General features: G+C 49.3%; 1 protein-coding gene across 2 annotated transcripts in view; it reads right to left on the reverse strand.

Moving 5' to 3' along the window:
- PRPF3 (pre-mRNA processing factor 3) overlaps window positions 1–16,570 on the reverse strand; it is a 31,167-nt gene that overhangs the window by 3,574 nt on the left and 11,023 nt on the right. For both annotated transcript variants that reach the window (XM_078617409.1, XM_078617410.1), the window contains exons 7-15: window positions 14,680–15,055; window positions 14,059–14,225; window positions 12,985–13,094; window positions 12,388–12,534; window positions 10,937–11,036; window positions 9,338–9,451; window positions 7,341–7,459; window positions 5,226–5,303; window positions 1,872–1,933 (exon numbers count right to left, since the gene is read on the reverse strand). In XM_078617409.1, coding sequence (XP_078473535.1) covers window positions 1,872–1,933; window positions 5,226–5,303; window positions 7,341–7,459; window positions 9,338–9,451; window positions 10,937–11,036; window positions 12,388–12,534; window positions 12,985–13,094; window positions 14,059–14,225; window positions 14,680–15,055 — 1,273 coding nt within the window. The remainder of the gene's footprint in view (window positions 1–1,871; window positions 1,934–5,225; window positions 5,304–7,340; window positions 7,460–9,337; window positions 9,452–10,936; window positions 11,037–12,387; window positions 12,535–12,984; window positions 13,095–14,058; window positions 14,226–14,679; window positions 15,056–16,570) is intronic.

The following is a 16,570-nucleotide window of genomic DNA, read 5'->3' on the forward strand; positions in this document are numbered from 1 at the left end:
AGAACTTAGGGCACACGGGTCCCCATTTTTTTTCACATTGTAATATTTCAAGTGGCAGGCACTCACGCCGAACACTTTCGTTAAACAAACAAAACAATGAATTAACAACAAACATGAAGGCGATTTGGAGATGGCAGGAAATGTCACGCACGGTTCAGTGCGATCCTTAAGCTATTTATGCACTCCCCCCCCCCCCCCCGCTTTTCAAACAAACCGGACCAAATTAAAGAAACAAAGGAGCCAGTGGCAATGCCGGCAGGAAGAGCGGGGGGTCACCAAGCCATTGTTTTCACGCCCCACGGGGTCAGTGTGAGGATTTCCCCGGCAATGTGTTGCCTGCCCCTTGGGAGGGGATGTAACTTCACGCTGCCAAGTTCGGCAAGCTGTGCTGCGGGCCCCCCGAGCCAACGAATACGTTACAATTGCACCAACGAATACTTTACAAGTCCACCAATGAACACGTTACAATTGCACCAACGAATACGTTAGAAGTACGCCAACAAATACGTTACAATTGCACCAACGAATACGTTGCAATACGCCAAGGAATACATTACAATTGCACCATCGAATACATTACAATTGCACCAACGAATACGTTACAAGTTCGCCAACGAACACATTACAATTGTACCAACGAATAAGTTGCAAGTACGCCAACGAATATGCGTCAAGTGCACCAACGAATAATTTACAAGTACACCCACGGCTCTGCCACCAACTCAACTCGCAACACTTTGAGAATCAGGTTTAAACAGAGGCGACTGAAATCCGGTTTTTAAAGTCAGGATCTCGGGTGCTCATCGGGTCAATGGCTTCCGAACCACCCAGCCACCTCCATCCCTTATTGATTATTGCTGCCATCTTTGTTCGGCAGCTCATGGCGGCCAGATCTTTGTGGCCAACTCGGGACGGCGAGATTTGGACCTCGCAGCTTTGCGGTCAGCAGTCCATTGGCCTGGAACTCACCTACCTACTCACTCACCTACTCACCAGTTCATCGGTCTGGAACTCACCTACCCACTCAATCACCTACCTACTCACCTACCTACTCGCCCACCCACTCACCGGTCCACCGGCCTGGAACTCACCTACCCACTCAATCACCTACCTACTCACCTACCTACTCACCTACCTACTCGCCCACCCATTCACCGGTCCACCGGCATGGAACTCCCCTATCCACTCACTCACCTACCCACCCACTCACCAGTCCATCGGCATGAAACTCACCTACCTACTCACTCACCTACTCACCCACTCACTCACCTACCTACTCACTCACCTACTCACTCACCTACTCACTCACCCACCCATTCGCTCACCTACCTACTCACTCACCTACTCACCCACCCACTCACCAGTCCATCAGCCTGGAACTCACTGCCGCTGCACGATGTTCGAGACTCTTTTACAGACATTCGACCAGTTCAGTAGAAAACGCAAGAGAGAATTTTTCAATAGAGCTTGCAATGTACGAATATTTGGCACTCGTGATAGCCTAGGTTATAAGAGTTGCGCATTTATAAATGTACTTAATGACCAATTTGTGAGTCTATAATTTGATTCAATGGGCTCGCACATTGCTCTAAACCAGTGGTTCTTAACCTTCATTGCAGCCTTGCACCCCCTTTGGTTATCAATTGTTAAAATGTATCACGTTTAAGAATAAAACAAAGTTGTGCTTACGTGCCCTTAATTTGTGTTTCGATGATTTAGCTTAAAAAAAAATCTGCCCATGCCTCGCACGCCCCGGAAAGGGCAACTCACACCCCAGGGGGGGGGGGGGGGGTGGGGGTGCGTGCACCCCGGGTGAAGAACCACTGAGCTAGATGAAAGGAAACTATCGCAAGGTAAGTATTGTCCATTACCTCCCAAACCAGAGTGCAGGAGTTGGGTTTCCTCCGGCGAATCTCACTCGACAGGCTGTCAGCTGCACACCACACACACACAACACAGAAACGCACGCGCACACACACACAGCATCAACAGTGGACTAGTCAGCTGTTAACATGCAGGAGATATTAGTGGCGCCTTGAGACATTAGTGGAAGGCGCCTGACAAATAAATATAAATTATTATCGGCCACGACCCAGCCAGCGATGGAGGTCTCAATCAGTCAACTGTTACCTGCTAATGGCACGGATCGGAAATGTGGAAATCAGAATGAACTTGGCCAAACATTGAGACCTTCTTTGCCAGTAGCAAGATATAGTAATAGATTTTTACTCTTTTATCTGGCACCAAAACTGACACCTTTACACAAGGGACCATGTTTGCAATAACCACAACACAAGCAGTCAAAAGGCGTCGTCATCTGGTCCAACACCAGTGGAGACTAGGCTCTAAGAAAAGCCGTCTCGGGTGTGGACCAATCAATTTCAAGGAGAGTGCATATCATTACCAGAGTTGTCTCTTTTTGTTTGCATTTTGACTGCTTGTGTTGTGGTTATTGCAACATGATCCCTTGTATAACGGTGTCAGTTTTGGTGCCAGATAAAAGGGTAAAAACCTATTACTTGGCCAAACATCCCAATGCAACAGGGCCCCCTGCTTCTTTTTCGTACGGCTGCTGATATTGCCGCAGTGCAACGGCTGCAGCTTTACATTGAGGTGGTTGCATGCATGTGCGTTGAACTTCTTTCGTACCGTACGTAGCCAACCGTGCTCATCGGAGGTGCGGGGAAGGACAACAAACTAAACGCACACATGTTCTTGGTTCTTTCGGTAAAGTCACGTAGAAGGGAAATAATAAAATAATAAAAATAAAACATAATAAAATAATTCTCACGACGTTTCGGCCACAACGCAAGCAGCCGTCCTCAGGTGGAGAACAGGTCTGTCGAGAAGACAGCGTCTGAATGACACACAGACTCTGTCTTCTCGACAGACCTGTTCTCCACCTGAGGATGGCTGCTTGCATTGTGGCCGAAACGTCGTGAGAATTGCATTTTATTATGTTTTATTTTAATTATTTTATTATTTCCCTTCTACGTGACTTTACCGAAAGAACCAAGAAGATGAATCCCTGCAGTCACGAAAGCTTTAAATCGAAATTTAAACGCACACAGCCAGATAAATGCGCGAAGAGAAGCGGAGTGGTGCATCGCTGTTACGAAGCTTACTTCGTATTTGTGAATCGGGGCATGAAGTCAGTCGTTATATAGTCGATGGGTCTGTCCTGGCTGAGCACAGTGGCACAATGCGACTACGCAGTAGTACATATGTACGTAGAACTTCTTTCGCACCATACGTAGCCAACCGTGCTCAAGTACCCCGTAGTTAACGATGCGCGAGAGAAACTACTCGCACCGCGACACCAATGGTCCGGATAAAGTACGGCATGCAGTAAACTTCAGGAGCCCCTGTTGTAGTTTACCCAAGTAAGAATATGATGTGCTACGATTCTTACCGTTGCAGAGATCCGTTTATAAATGTAGGACCCAAATTATACGGTGTCCCATAAAAAAAAAACTTTATAACCCACGGAATTTATTTCTAAAGATAACCCATGCCAGCTTTATTGCAACTCTTTGCAATCCACTTGCAATCGTTTTTATTGCATCGTCTCCCCCACATATGGCCACACAATTTAAACACGCACATTTTTCCATCCATTACTGGACATCGGTGAAAAAGCGCTTGATAGCTCATTGTATTCCTCAAATATAAATAGTCTGTTTCTATATCTGATTCTCAGCAAAAGCCCACTCCACTCTCAACAACAACGACTTTAGTTCTAGATTTGAAGTTTTCGTGACTGCAAGGATTCATACTCTTTGTTTTTTTCGGTAAAGTCACGTAGGTAAAAAATGTAAATAAATAAATAAAATCACGTTTCGGGCGCAACACAAGCGTCCTTCTTCAGGTGGGGACAACCTAGCGAAAGCACAACATGTGGTGTGCTTGTGTTGCGCCCGAAACGTCGCGATTTATTTGTATTTTTTACCTACGTGATTTTACCGAAAAAACCAAAGAGAACGACTTTAGTTGGTTACCAAGTTTTACCAGGACACCCCACAAAAAGCCACGTGTTCCTTGTCCAAATTTCTGGCCAAATGTGGCGATACCTCCACAATCATCGTCAACAGAGGGGCAAAATCACCAAGCCAATGAGACGTGTTTTGGCTGCGACGTCAAAGTGCGAATCTGGCCCTCGAGAGACGCTTCCTTCCGATCGGTTGACGTCTTTTGCGACGTGCGCTGCGTTGTTTTTGCGTCGCACCGATCTCCGTTTACGCCTCCATGTGCCGCTTGGGAGCCTCTTCAGGAACCGAAGAGAAGCAGCTTCCCAGGGAAGTGGCAGCGAAACGTCAAGACGCCGTGCCAAACAACACGAGGCATTCCACTGGAACCTCATTTGCCAGTAAAAAATATAATAATTGGTTTTTTACCCTTCTTTTACTGGCAAATGAGGTTCCAATGGTGTAAATGCTTACCCCGAGCTCTCATACTCTGATGGTGCATTGTCTTTGAGTTGTGCGCCTTTTGGCGTCATCTGGTCGAACCCATGTGAGACTAGGCTCTAAGGAAAGCTGTCTCGGGTGTGGACCAATCAACTTCAAGGACAGTGCACATTATCAGAGTTATGTTTTTTGTTTGCATTATGACTGCAGGTATTGTGGTCTATGTAAACATGACTCCTTGTAAAAAAGGTGTCAGTTTTGTTTCCAGATAGAAGGGTAAAAAACCAATTATGACACGAGGCATTGTTTGGAAATGTGTTCTGTACACACCGAGAGCCGAGCTCTCTGAACTCCTAAACACAGAGCCGTCCCCTAGGGCAGGGGTCGGCAACCTACGGCTCCGGAGCTGCATGCGGCTCTTTACGGGCTGCTTCTTGACGATATGTACGTATGTACAGTATGTACTCAGATGCATTGCGGCTCTTGAAATACTGAATTTTGTACCGAATTGGAAAGAAATGGCTCTTCTTGTTATTTTGGTTGCCGACCCCTGCCCTAGGGCATGGCACGTCGGTGCAACCGTCCCGGGCCCTGGCGCTTTGTGGGGGGCCCACACTTTGAAGTCACGGTGTCAGATGTGATACTTCTGGTTTAGTTTGAAAGTTTGAAAGCGTCGGGGGGCAGGGGGGGGTTATGCCCCTGGCCCCACACCCCTCTCCCTACGGATATGCCTGCCCAAAAGCAATTGTGATTAGCGGCAGGGAGTATTCTGCGGAGAGGCGGCATGCATTGGAAACGCTGCGCGACACTCGGTCTCACATTCTTTCGAGTTGGATTCCTCGGCCCACTTGATGCGATTCATCATCAACCGCCGGAACTTCTTCTGAGATTTTGGTCCTGACAAACAAAAAAACAAACACACACGTGAGTTTAAATTTCGATTTAAAGCTTTCGTGACTGCAGGGATTCATACTCCTGGTTCTTTCGGTAAAGTCACGTAGAAGGGAAATAATAAAATAATAAAAATACAACAATTAAATTAAATTCTCACGAAGTTTCGGCCACAACGCAAGCAGCCGTCCTCAGGTGAAGAAACAGCTGTCGGAAAGACAGCGTCGAAACGTCGTGAGAATTGCATTTTATTATGCTTAATTTTTATTATTTCATTATTTCCCTTCTACGTGACTTTACCGAAAGAACCAAGAAGATGAAACACGCGAGTGATAAACGCCAACTGGCGCGCACTCATATCTACTCCCGCAGATGACAAGCACAACCCCTGTTAGCTTGGTACGGCAAGTGCAGTTAGCGAGCACCTATTAAGGGTGGCAAAACCAAAGGTACGGTGGTGGGGCTGAGATCACACATCCATTTGTCTTGTTCAACTTTCACTTTGAGCCTGTTGTTAATCAACTGGCAGATTATGGCTTCCCCATGTCGGTCACAGGGATTGTTTTGACCATACTTCATCATTCTGGTGAGTGCGGTTTGGCGACAGTGAGGTTCAAGCAGGGGACCAGATATCACTCGGCACTCACGTTATAACCGTGGCCGGGAATCGAACTCAGGCGGCCAGGTTCGTAGTCAAGTGCGCCAACTACCGTGCCACCATTCCCATATACGCTGTCAGGTACATGTTGTGAAGTACACCACCGCGCTCCCCCATGACTCTGCCATACGAGTTTCACAATGCGGCACAACAGAGGTTTAAGTACCTCTCTCTCTACTCGCTGGCAGGTAATTATTTATCAATTCCGGAGACCAATTTCCAGTGTTCTTTCAGATGTCCCTCGTGGACAATCTATAAAACCCTTACATTGCTTAAGTTACTGAAATGCGCCATCAACTTGCACACACAAAATCCCATAAAGTAGCGGAAATTACCCGACACATTTAAATAGCTTACTAAATCCGTTTTCAGTTGAGCGGTTTGCGAAATTGACTTAAAATCAAATAAACGGGGGGTGTTTAAAAAAAATGATTATGTCAGCGCCGAAAACTTGTGCAGACCAGTAAACTTTTACGCGGCGTGTCTGGCGACGGTCGTGTGCTGTGTGCGCAAGCTATCGTCATTTTATAGACGTTACTCCTTCTCTGGCAGACTGCCGGCGTGTAACATATCGCTTGCGAGGCAGAAAAAAAAGCCCACAAAGAACATTTGTTTTACGAAGGTGCAAAATAACGTGTTTATAAATAGAAGCCATCCAAGTTGTCCCAAGACAGAGCGTACCTTCTTTCTCATGACGACAGAATAAATCTCACATCCACCTCCGCTGAAATTTTCATTTTTTGAAGACACGGACGCAAAGCGAAATGTTTTTACCGCTAAAGCGACTGATCAGCGCCGACCTCCGCCTACCCGCGTCCCTCGCCACGTGAGTCACGGGTGAAGAGCTCATTTGTGTCGTCGAAAGATCTTGCCTGACAACTCGCATTAAAATAAATCCCGCCGTGGCGGTCGCTTTAAAGAGAAAAAATATCTCGCGAGGCGCGAGCTATTTACGGCGAGCCGAGAAACCACCGGCGGAAATGAGCCCAGGGTCCCCGGGGGGGGGGAGGGGGGAGTGGTCGAAATTAATGAAAACGAAACGCTGCCGTCTGCACTGATTTACGTCACCGGAGACGGTGCAGCAAGCGCGACCTAATTGGGTATCTTGTTATTTGTTTATTTCATAGCTTTTACACGTGACACTCACGCAGTGAGAACAGCAACCAGGTGCGCAAGAAGATATATATGAACTACATGTGTAGTATTTCAATGTTTTGCGAGTGGACGTCGTCAGGCCACATAGCCACAGAGCCACGCGCGACAGCCTCCTCCTCCAGCACGCCCTGACGCACTTCACAGCCGGAGACGATATGCGCCACGGTATCTAGCTCCACGCATTCATACAGCGGGCTTGTGATCGCGCGAGAGGCGCAGGCATCACTTACCGCCTTCGACGACCACCACGTTGACGTCCTTGTGCAGGACCACGCCTCCGGTGAGGAACAACTGGTTCGCGTTCGTCTCGATCTTGAACTTCTTTGACGGGTTCGTCAGGTCACGGATCCTGTGCGAGAGGAAGTAAAATGGTCACGAATATTACTGGCGGAGACGCTGCAATGAGATCGGCCCTTGCGCGCGAGCGAGATGGATTGTCGCATCGAACGGCTGCGAGGGATGGCGATGGCTTATGGAGGCCTTCATCCGGCAGTGGATTAATCAAGGCTGATGGATGATGATGAATACTCATCCAGAGTCCTTGAAAGATCCACTGTTGGATGAACGCCTCCCTGTGCCGTGTCACGGGGTCTTTTTGGCTCTACTTCAGCAGGTTGATGAGTGCAGGCTCGTGAAGGAGGGAGTGGGGACCAAGACCGGTTCAGATATATTCCACTGATGTTGGCTGTGGATAACATCAGCGGTGAGCGATGATTATGATATGAACTCGCTCAACTTGAGACCCCCATTAAACCATGGACGGGGTATCAAACCTGGATAAAAAAAATCCTCAATCAAAATAACCTCAGCGGTGCTGGCTCCGTCCTCAGATGGGCCTTACCTGGTAAATTTAAAATAGTTTATAGATGCGGCACTTGCACCTTCCTCAAGCGTACTCCGCAGAAGCAAGCCACAGTACCACTGCCTGCACAGTGTTCAGTGTCCTCAGTCCCTCCATCCAGTGTGGCCGAAGAGGCAACCGTCCTCCACAAAACTAAACTAATTTTATTTTACCAGGTAAGGCCCACTGAGCTATATAGCTCTTTTTCAGAAGCGACCTGGCCACAAATGATAGCGCAATGAAGTGGCTATCTTTCAATTTAAAGCTTTCGTGACTGCAGGGATTCATCTTCTTGGTTCTTTCGGTAAAGTCACGTAGAAGGGAAGTAATAAAATAATAAAAATAAAACATAATAAAACAATTCTCACGACGTTTCGGCCACAACGCAAGCAGCCGTCCTCAGGCGAAGAAGGACGGCTGCTTGCGTTGTGGCCGAAACGTCGTGAGAATTGTTTTATTATGTTTTATTTTTATTATTTTATTACTTCCCTTCTACGTGACTTTACCGAAAGAACCAAGAAGATGAAGTGGCTATCATGTGTAAATTTATAGCAGCCAAATACTCTAAAAGCGTGACGTTAATTCTAAATGTTGGAGGGAAAAACCGAAGGACCCGGAGAAAAACCCACGCGACTACAGGGAGAGAGACATGCAAACTCCAAATACAGGCACCAGGGTCGGGATCGAACCCATGACCTCCTACGTACCAGGCGAGGGAGTTAACATCTCGCCACAGCGGTGTTTAAGCGTCACACCTATCGCTTTTTCCAATGGGATATTCCGAGCTGAGCCAGCACGAGGGATCCTCACGGCACGGCTGGTTTCTCCCACTACCGATTTGACCGGGCCGAGCTGGAATCAACCTAACCTAGCTACGATGGCCTCGTGAGAAGCCGTCTCTGAACCTGGCTCGGTTGCCCAAGCAGGAACGAGCGAGCGAGCTCCCACTGTGCGTGTCGCCGGGACCCGGTAACATTGCGAGGTCACAGCGTCACCCACAAACGTCTCGGACGCGTTCGCCGGAGCGTGCCGTCAGCGGCTCTCCACGACTCGGCTTCCGCAGTGGGGGAAAAAACAACCTCGGCGCCTGCTGAGGCCGGCTCGGTTGTGCAGTGGAACAGAGGTTAGATTCTGCACTTCTACGTTTACACCTCGGCCTATCGCAGATGCCATATCCGGCCTTGTTAACTCGCCCCCGTAAACCACCTCGATTCCTCGTACAAATAAAAATAATGATTATTTCGTTACCGGTCCCGCCTGCACCGCAATGGATGCTTGCAGATTGTTTCTTGTTGTTGGGATCTCCCGGTGTGGTTTGCCGGGCCCACGTGTTGTTGCAATAAACACATTATACTTTTAGTTTTTTAAAAGAAACCCAGCCACCACCTGTAGACGGAGATGTGCACGCCACTGGTCGTGTCCTCCTTCAGCTTCTTGATCTTCTTCTCCCTGCGCTGCTCCACCGGCAGCTTCCGCGCCGCGTTCGCCTCCTCGTGAGCCCTGAGCAGAGCGGCGCAATCACTCAGCGTCCATTCCGTCCGTCCGTCCGCCCGCACGCATTTCTAGCTGGCGCTTGTTTATACGGAGATATAGATGTGTGCATGCGCGTTGGCACAGCAGGGGGCACAGCCGATGCATCTGCCAGTCATCTCAGTCGGTAAAACCACGGCAGCTGGGCTCTGTCCCGTGACCTGTCAGCGAGCCTTCCACAACTTCACGTGGCCTCAAAGTGCACCTGGCCTGGCACAAGCGCCGTGGTGATGTCACCGTTACTTAGTGGTGAATAGCGGGTATTGATGTGCGTGGAGAAACCTGTACACGTGCGTATGTGTGCAGAGAGAGCTGTAGATATGTGCATTAAAAATTCTGCAGATTGTGTTTGTACAAAGCTATAGTTAGGAGAGTGTGCATGTAAAAAGCTTTAGATATGCGTGTTTGTACAAAGGTACATATGATTGTGTGTTTAAATTACTACTGATGTGCGTGTAGACATGAGTATGCATGTAAAGAGCTGTAGATACGTGTGTGTGTGTACAGAGCTGTACATCCTACTGGACATCTGTGACAGAGTTTCGTTGCTTGTGTTGCAATCGAAACGTCGTGATTTATTTTTCTACGTGACTTTATCGAAAGACCCAAAGAGTATGAATTCCCGCAGTCACGAAAGCTTTAAGTCAAGATTCCTCCAGTCTAAATAAAGATTCAGATTTTGTACGTATGTGCCTACAGAGCAGACGTGTGCGTGAGTAAAGACCTGTGCTACGAACCTGGCAACCTGAGTTCGAATCCTGCTCACGGCCAACATCAGTGACGATTATCGAAACTAATCCTGGGCCTCCCCTAGGCCAACAGCCTCAAATGAGTACCTGGTGCGGTGCGTAAACATTGCCACTGGGGAGACAAAGGCGGCCGGGTGGACTGCTGGCCATCCACCCCCTTCATCCGCCGTGCCGGCCTCCATAGGTGCAACCCACTAACAGCAATTACTCCAAAAGTCCACTCAGGTTATACAGGTGATCTTTGTCTATACTGCATTAGTTTATGGGGTTAGATCAGGCAGCCCGTTGGGTCACAGAGCTCGATGGAGTAGCCCCCGCTAACCGCGGTAGTCGCGCGAGTGGTCCAGGTTTGAAATTCAATTGCCCGAACAGCCTCTTGTATTTTTTTATTTAATGCTTTCGTGACTGCAGGGATTCATATTCTTGGTTCTTTCGGTAAAGTCACATAGAAGGGAAAAAATAAAATAAATATAAACCAATAAAAATTCTCACGACGTTTCGACTGCAACAACACAAGCAAGCATCATCAGGTGTGAAATCCACTGCAATACATTTTTTTTCTTCAAATTTTCTTGCTGTGGATTTCACACCCGATGATGATTGCTTGTGTTGCACATTACACAGCCAACCGTGCTAATCGGAGGTGCCACACGTGGGATCTTTGTGTGTTTGTTTTTTGTTCAAGAGCTGCGCGCGTGAATCTCACCTGAGCCGCTTGGCCATCTGTGCCCGCACGTGTGCCTCCACTTTGGTGGGGTCCTGCACGGCCTCCGTGCCCAGCACGCGCATGAGGTTCGAGATCCTCACTGAGTGCGACAATCAGGAGGAACGGACGATTGCAGGTATGACACAACAACAACAACAACAACAAAAACAACGATGACGACGACAACAACCGCCATGGCGGTGGCGACGAGAACTACAGTGACAACCGTCGCAATAACTTCGAACATGACGAATAGCAATCATCACAACCATAATGATCGACAATAACAATCCTTGTTCTGCTTTTATTGCTATTTTTATTATTATTCTACTGATTGGCAGGCGCCAACAGCTCAAAATCGTAAGGTGGAGAGTTTTCATTCCGGTTGGGGGTGGACTCGGCCCATCAGCCTTCTGGGCTCAATAAAACAGGTACCGATTTGTGCGGAAGTCAATAGTAGTTGTCTTCCATAATACAGGTTTTTGGGTTGGATCGCGTAAATAGAAAATGTGTCGTTAAACCCGCCACCACCCGACACAGCCAATTAGTAAGGTTTGTCACGTTAACAAAACATGCTAATTGGTTACTAGTACAGCACACCGGTGTGTTGGAGAGCAAAGCCACAACATTTACAATCTGAGTACGACGTTTCCCCATTAATTACAACTAGCTTACTAATTGGCTGTCTGGTGGTGGCGGGTTTAACGACACATTTATATATTTACATGATCTCATCCAAAAAGCCTGTATTATGGATATTGGTCGCGAAAGCCAACGTGTTAAACCAGTAGCTGTCCTACATGGAGAGACTTGCTCCCACCATATTATTGTGGAATTTCCACCACTGCCTCAGTGCTGAAAATAGGTTAGCAGCAATGCCTCAATGCTCATTTAACCACTTCCGACCTTAAGATTTAGATTTTACTCAAGGAGCAGTGGCGCAGTCGTTAGCGCACTGTGCTACTATCGTGGACGGGGGCCTGAGGTAGATTCCCAGCCACGGTTAAGATCAATGGCGAGCGAGTGATGTCCGGGGGACCTCACCACTTCACCAACAAAGACAAAGACCCCCTGTTTAGCCTTAACAGACTGTTGGGACAAGTGCTAATAGCAAGCACCTATGAAGGTCGGAACAGTATACGAGGGGGTGGGTGGCCAGCACCACCCCTGACCGCTTTTGTCTCCCCAGTGGCGATGTTTACACACAGCACCAGGTAGTCACTTGAGGCCGAGTCGACCTAGCGGAGGCCCAGGACCGGTTCAGATAATCGTCACCGGTGGTGGCCGTGAGCGGGAATGGAACTCGTGGCGCCGGGTTCGTGGCCCGGCGCGCTAATCGCTACGCCAACGCTCCCCGCTTCGCTTCAAACAACGCCCATCCGTAAACAAATCGCCCTGCGTACAACAGCTTCCACAGGTTGACGGGTATTGACTGCGAGGGCCCCAGGTACCTTTGGGTTCGGGCGGGGGAGCCAGACCCAGGCGAATCTTCTCCTGCAGCTCCTTCTGAGCCTCCCTGCGGGTCTGACGGCGCAGCTTCTTGCGCTCCTTCTTGGTCAGGTAGATTCCCAGCGTCACCGGCTTGTCGCTCTCCACGGCTGGGGTGGGGGTAGGGGACACGCACACGGGGGTGCAATTGTACATACATCACTCGTGCATTCATTCATTCACCGAACACATAGGTGTTGCACAACGGTGAATGTAGAACACAGGCGCACGAGCGGAAGGTGCATCATTCATTCGCGCACTCGTGATTCATTCATTCAACACAAATGCGTCACAACGGTGCATCTAGAACACAGGCCGGGGTGAGGGAGCATACATTTTTCACTCATTTATACACAATTCATTCACTGGACACAGACACGTCACAACAATGACCTCCGATTAGCACGGTCATTCACGTACATTATGAAAGAAGCTCAACATACATAGAAAGCACGTGCTTTTGCCCGAAACATCGGCAATTGTAGAAATATATTTAAGTTCAACGCATGCACGTACACATGCAACAGTGCATCACGGCTGCTGTCACGGGTGCACCCTACCGATTTCGGTGTCGGCGCTGGTGGGGCTGTTGATCTGCGCGGGATGCTCCACGAGGTTGGTGATGCCGTCGAGCTGCCCCTTCTCCAGCACCATGTGGACGTCGGATTCGCTGGGGAGACGCGCACAGACGGGAAAGAGAGAGCGAGCGTCGTTACACGCACAGGATGCCTACAACTGAAAACGTATTGTTTTTTATCATACCAGGTAAGGCCCACTGAGCTAGACAGCTCTTTTTTTTATCAAGAAGCATTCTGGCCACAAACAATAGAAGTGGCTTATCACGCGGAGATTTAGAGCAGCCTAATACTCTTATTAAATGCGTGTCGATTCTAAATGCGGAGGGAAAAACCGGAGGACCCATAGAAAACTCCACGCGATTGCAGGGAGAGAGAGAGAGAGAACATGCAAACTTCAAATCTACAGTAGGCGTGAGGGTCAGGACCGAACCCACGACCTCCTGTATGCGATGGGGAGGGAGATAACATCTTGACGAATGCACGGCCAGACCGGCGTGCGTGCAAATAGCTTCCCCCAACCACCTTCCTTCTCTCCTCTGTGACCGACTGCCACTTTTATCTCAAACGAGGACGCCCACCGTGTGTGTACAGTGTCCGTATGTGCGGTGGGAATTAAGATGCTGTGTAAAGCCACGTTGTATCGTACCGACTCGAACAGAGACCCACAACGAGACTAATGCTTGGCTCTCTCTCAGAAATATTCCCACTGTTTCTGTACATCCACCGTAAGATGCGGTCGCATTTAGACGCCACGTAAATCCACAAAGTTACTTGTGTCGTTTTCCTACGGCGCAGGAAAGTCGCTCGATGGAAACAACCACACGCTATCACTCCCGCGTAATCACTGCGACCGTCATACATTTTGTATCCGCAACGTGGCAAAGTGGGCGATTAATTTCATCGACCGACCGACAATGAGCGACGGCTCCAGTCAATCACCCCCCCCAGCACCACCACCACCACCCCCAACCGTGGTTTGAACTTTGCAAAACTCTCCGCTCGATTGCGAGCAGCGTGGTCGCACGCTTGCGCTCCGTATGCGGACGCGTGACGTACTGGTCGTAGGACGACGGCAGGATGTAGTAGTCCCACCACTCCACCTCGGGGACCTCGTCGTCCTGCTGCTCCTTCTTGGGCGCGATGAGCGCCAGCTTGGTGGCAGACTGGATGCCCGTCTTCTTGGCGGCTTGCGCGATCTCCGACTGCAGCTTCTCCAATTGCGCCTACCGGGAAACATCAACAGCTCTTGTAGTTAAAACACTTAGGCTCTGTGTAACGGAGCCACCCCACAAGAGATTTAAGATTCTGTTCGTGAGAAAACGAGACTTTAAGGAGCCCTGCCACAGCACTCCACATTTGACTTGTTAAAATTAAATTAAACCTGTACGAGAACATCCAAACGATCAATAATGGACAAAGTTACTTTCTCGTTCGATTAATCAAGTTTAAGGCCGACCACGCGATCGATGAACAACCCTACAAGAAGAAAAGCAACGTTCTAAAAACTCTCGCGCGGTAAGCAGCGCACCGTCTTGTGGTTTAGTGGACGCAAAACGTTACAGTATTTACTCAAATTTACTTTACTTCGTTACTGCAAACACTCCCTCTCTCGTATGGTTACTCCGCCCGGCAGTTTCACCGCCACCGCCACTGCCGCCCGCTCCTCCCCTCCCTCACCTTGCACCGTATGCGCTGCGCGATCTTCTCGAAGCGGCCCTTATCGTGGAAGCGGAAGTGGCGTCGCGGGCGCGAGGCCACCTCGGCGGGCACGCGCGGGTCGTAGAAGTGCTGCGCCTCCACGTCCTCCGTGGGCCTCTCCTTCAGCTGCAGCTTGAACTGCTGGCGCCGCACGGCGCGGATGTTCGCCTTCAGCGTGGGCATGCGGTGCGTGAGCTCCACGGCGCGCCCCGCCGCGTCCACCGTGCGGCCCTGGTCGTCCAGGATCAGAGGGGCCGGACGGGCGCCGGGAACCGCGCCAGGGGCCGCACCGCCAGCGGCTGCCGCCGCGGTGGCCGCGTCCTTGCCGGCCAGCTGGTCGGCGATGCCGCCCATCCTGGCGGACGGAGTTGGGGGTGGAGGGAGTTGTGGTCAGAGTAATAAGATTAAACTAAAAAGAAAACTATTTTTATTTTACCAGGTGAGGCCGACTGAGCTATATAACTCTTTCGGTAAAGTCACGTAGGTAGAAAAATAAAACAAAAGAAAAATAATATATCACGACGTTTCGATTGCAACACAAGCGGTCGTCCTCGGGCTGAAAAAAAATTAATCCAGCAGTGGAACTGCTGAACCAGCGAGAGAGCTGTTTTTCATAAGTGACCTGACCTGACCTGGGCACACAAACGATAGCTCAACGAAGTGGCCTATAGTGTGGAAATTTATAGCACCCAAATACTCTACACGCACGTTGATTCGAAATGTGGAGGGGAAAATCGGAGGACCCGGAAAAAAATCCACGCGACTACGGGGAGAACATGCAAACTCCAAATATACAGGCCCCAGGGCTGGGATCGAACCCACGACCTCCTGTATACCATGCGAGGTAGTTAACATATCGAGGTTCAAGGGGGGCTCTAGCATTTGCGTAGGCCGCAACTTGGAACACGTGGATTAGAGAATATACAGGGTGACAATGACGACTGCTGTAAAAGTCAACGATTCAGACCAGGATGGGGAAGACCGTGCTGACTAAAATTACGTCGACAACAATGATGATGATTAAGTGATGTTGGTGATGATGATGATAATAAGTCCATTTACATAGCGCTTTTCATCAAGGATTTGAAAGCACTTTATAGAAGACAGCAGCAGCAGACACTCAGCATGAAAATAATATATATATACATTTTAAGAATCATTACTAAATGAACTAAAAGTTTAATAAGCAGGAAATGTATAAATAGGTTTTAAGGCGCATTTTTTAAATGTTCACAGACTCAGAGATCCCTGATATCTGATGGAAGAGCGTTCCATAGCCTGGGGGCTACACGGGAAAAATCTCGGTCACCCACAGGCCGAAGCTTCGACCTGCGAATGCAGAGAAGATCTGCATCCCCAGATCTTAGGGACCTTGAGGGGCAGAGGTCGCAACCGGGTACCCGATACCCGTACCCTACCCGATACCCGGCTACCCGGTCGGGTACGGGTACCCGTTTGCGACTCTGGTGCGGCCGGGTACGGGTAGACCGTGAGTCACTGGTGAGTAACTGTTTGTCACTCATTTCCCAACGTCTTGTCTCTTCTCACAATTCAAGTTCCTAGAATCAACCCACCCGCGCCTGCAACATGGCTTCATCCCAGAGGTCGCAATCAGGTACCCGATACCCGTACCCGGCCGGGTACGGGTAGGGTACGGGTACGGCCAGGGTACGGGTACGGCCAGGTACGGGTACCCGTTTGCGACCGGGTACGGGTACGGGTAAGGAATCAAAACCTGTTTGCGACCTCTGTTGAGGGGACATGGGTGTAGCATGCCAATGATGTAGGCTGGGGCAAGATGGTTCACTGCTTTGCAAGTTAATAGGATGTTACTCTGTATTCTATGTGAAACTAAAAGCCAGTGCAGCGA

Source organism: Lampetra planeri, chromosome 53 (assembly GCF_965212315.1).
Source record: "Lampetra planeri chromosome 53, kcLamPlan1.2.h2, whole genome shotgun sequence".
Lineage (NCBI taxonomy): Eukaryota > Metazoa > Chordata > Hyperoartia > Petromyzontiformes > Petromyzontidae > Lampetra > Lampetra planeri.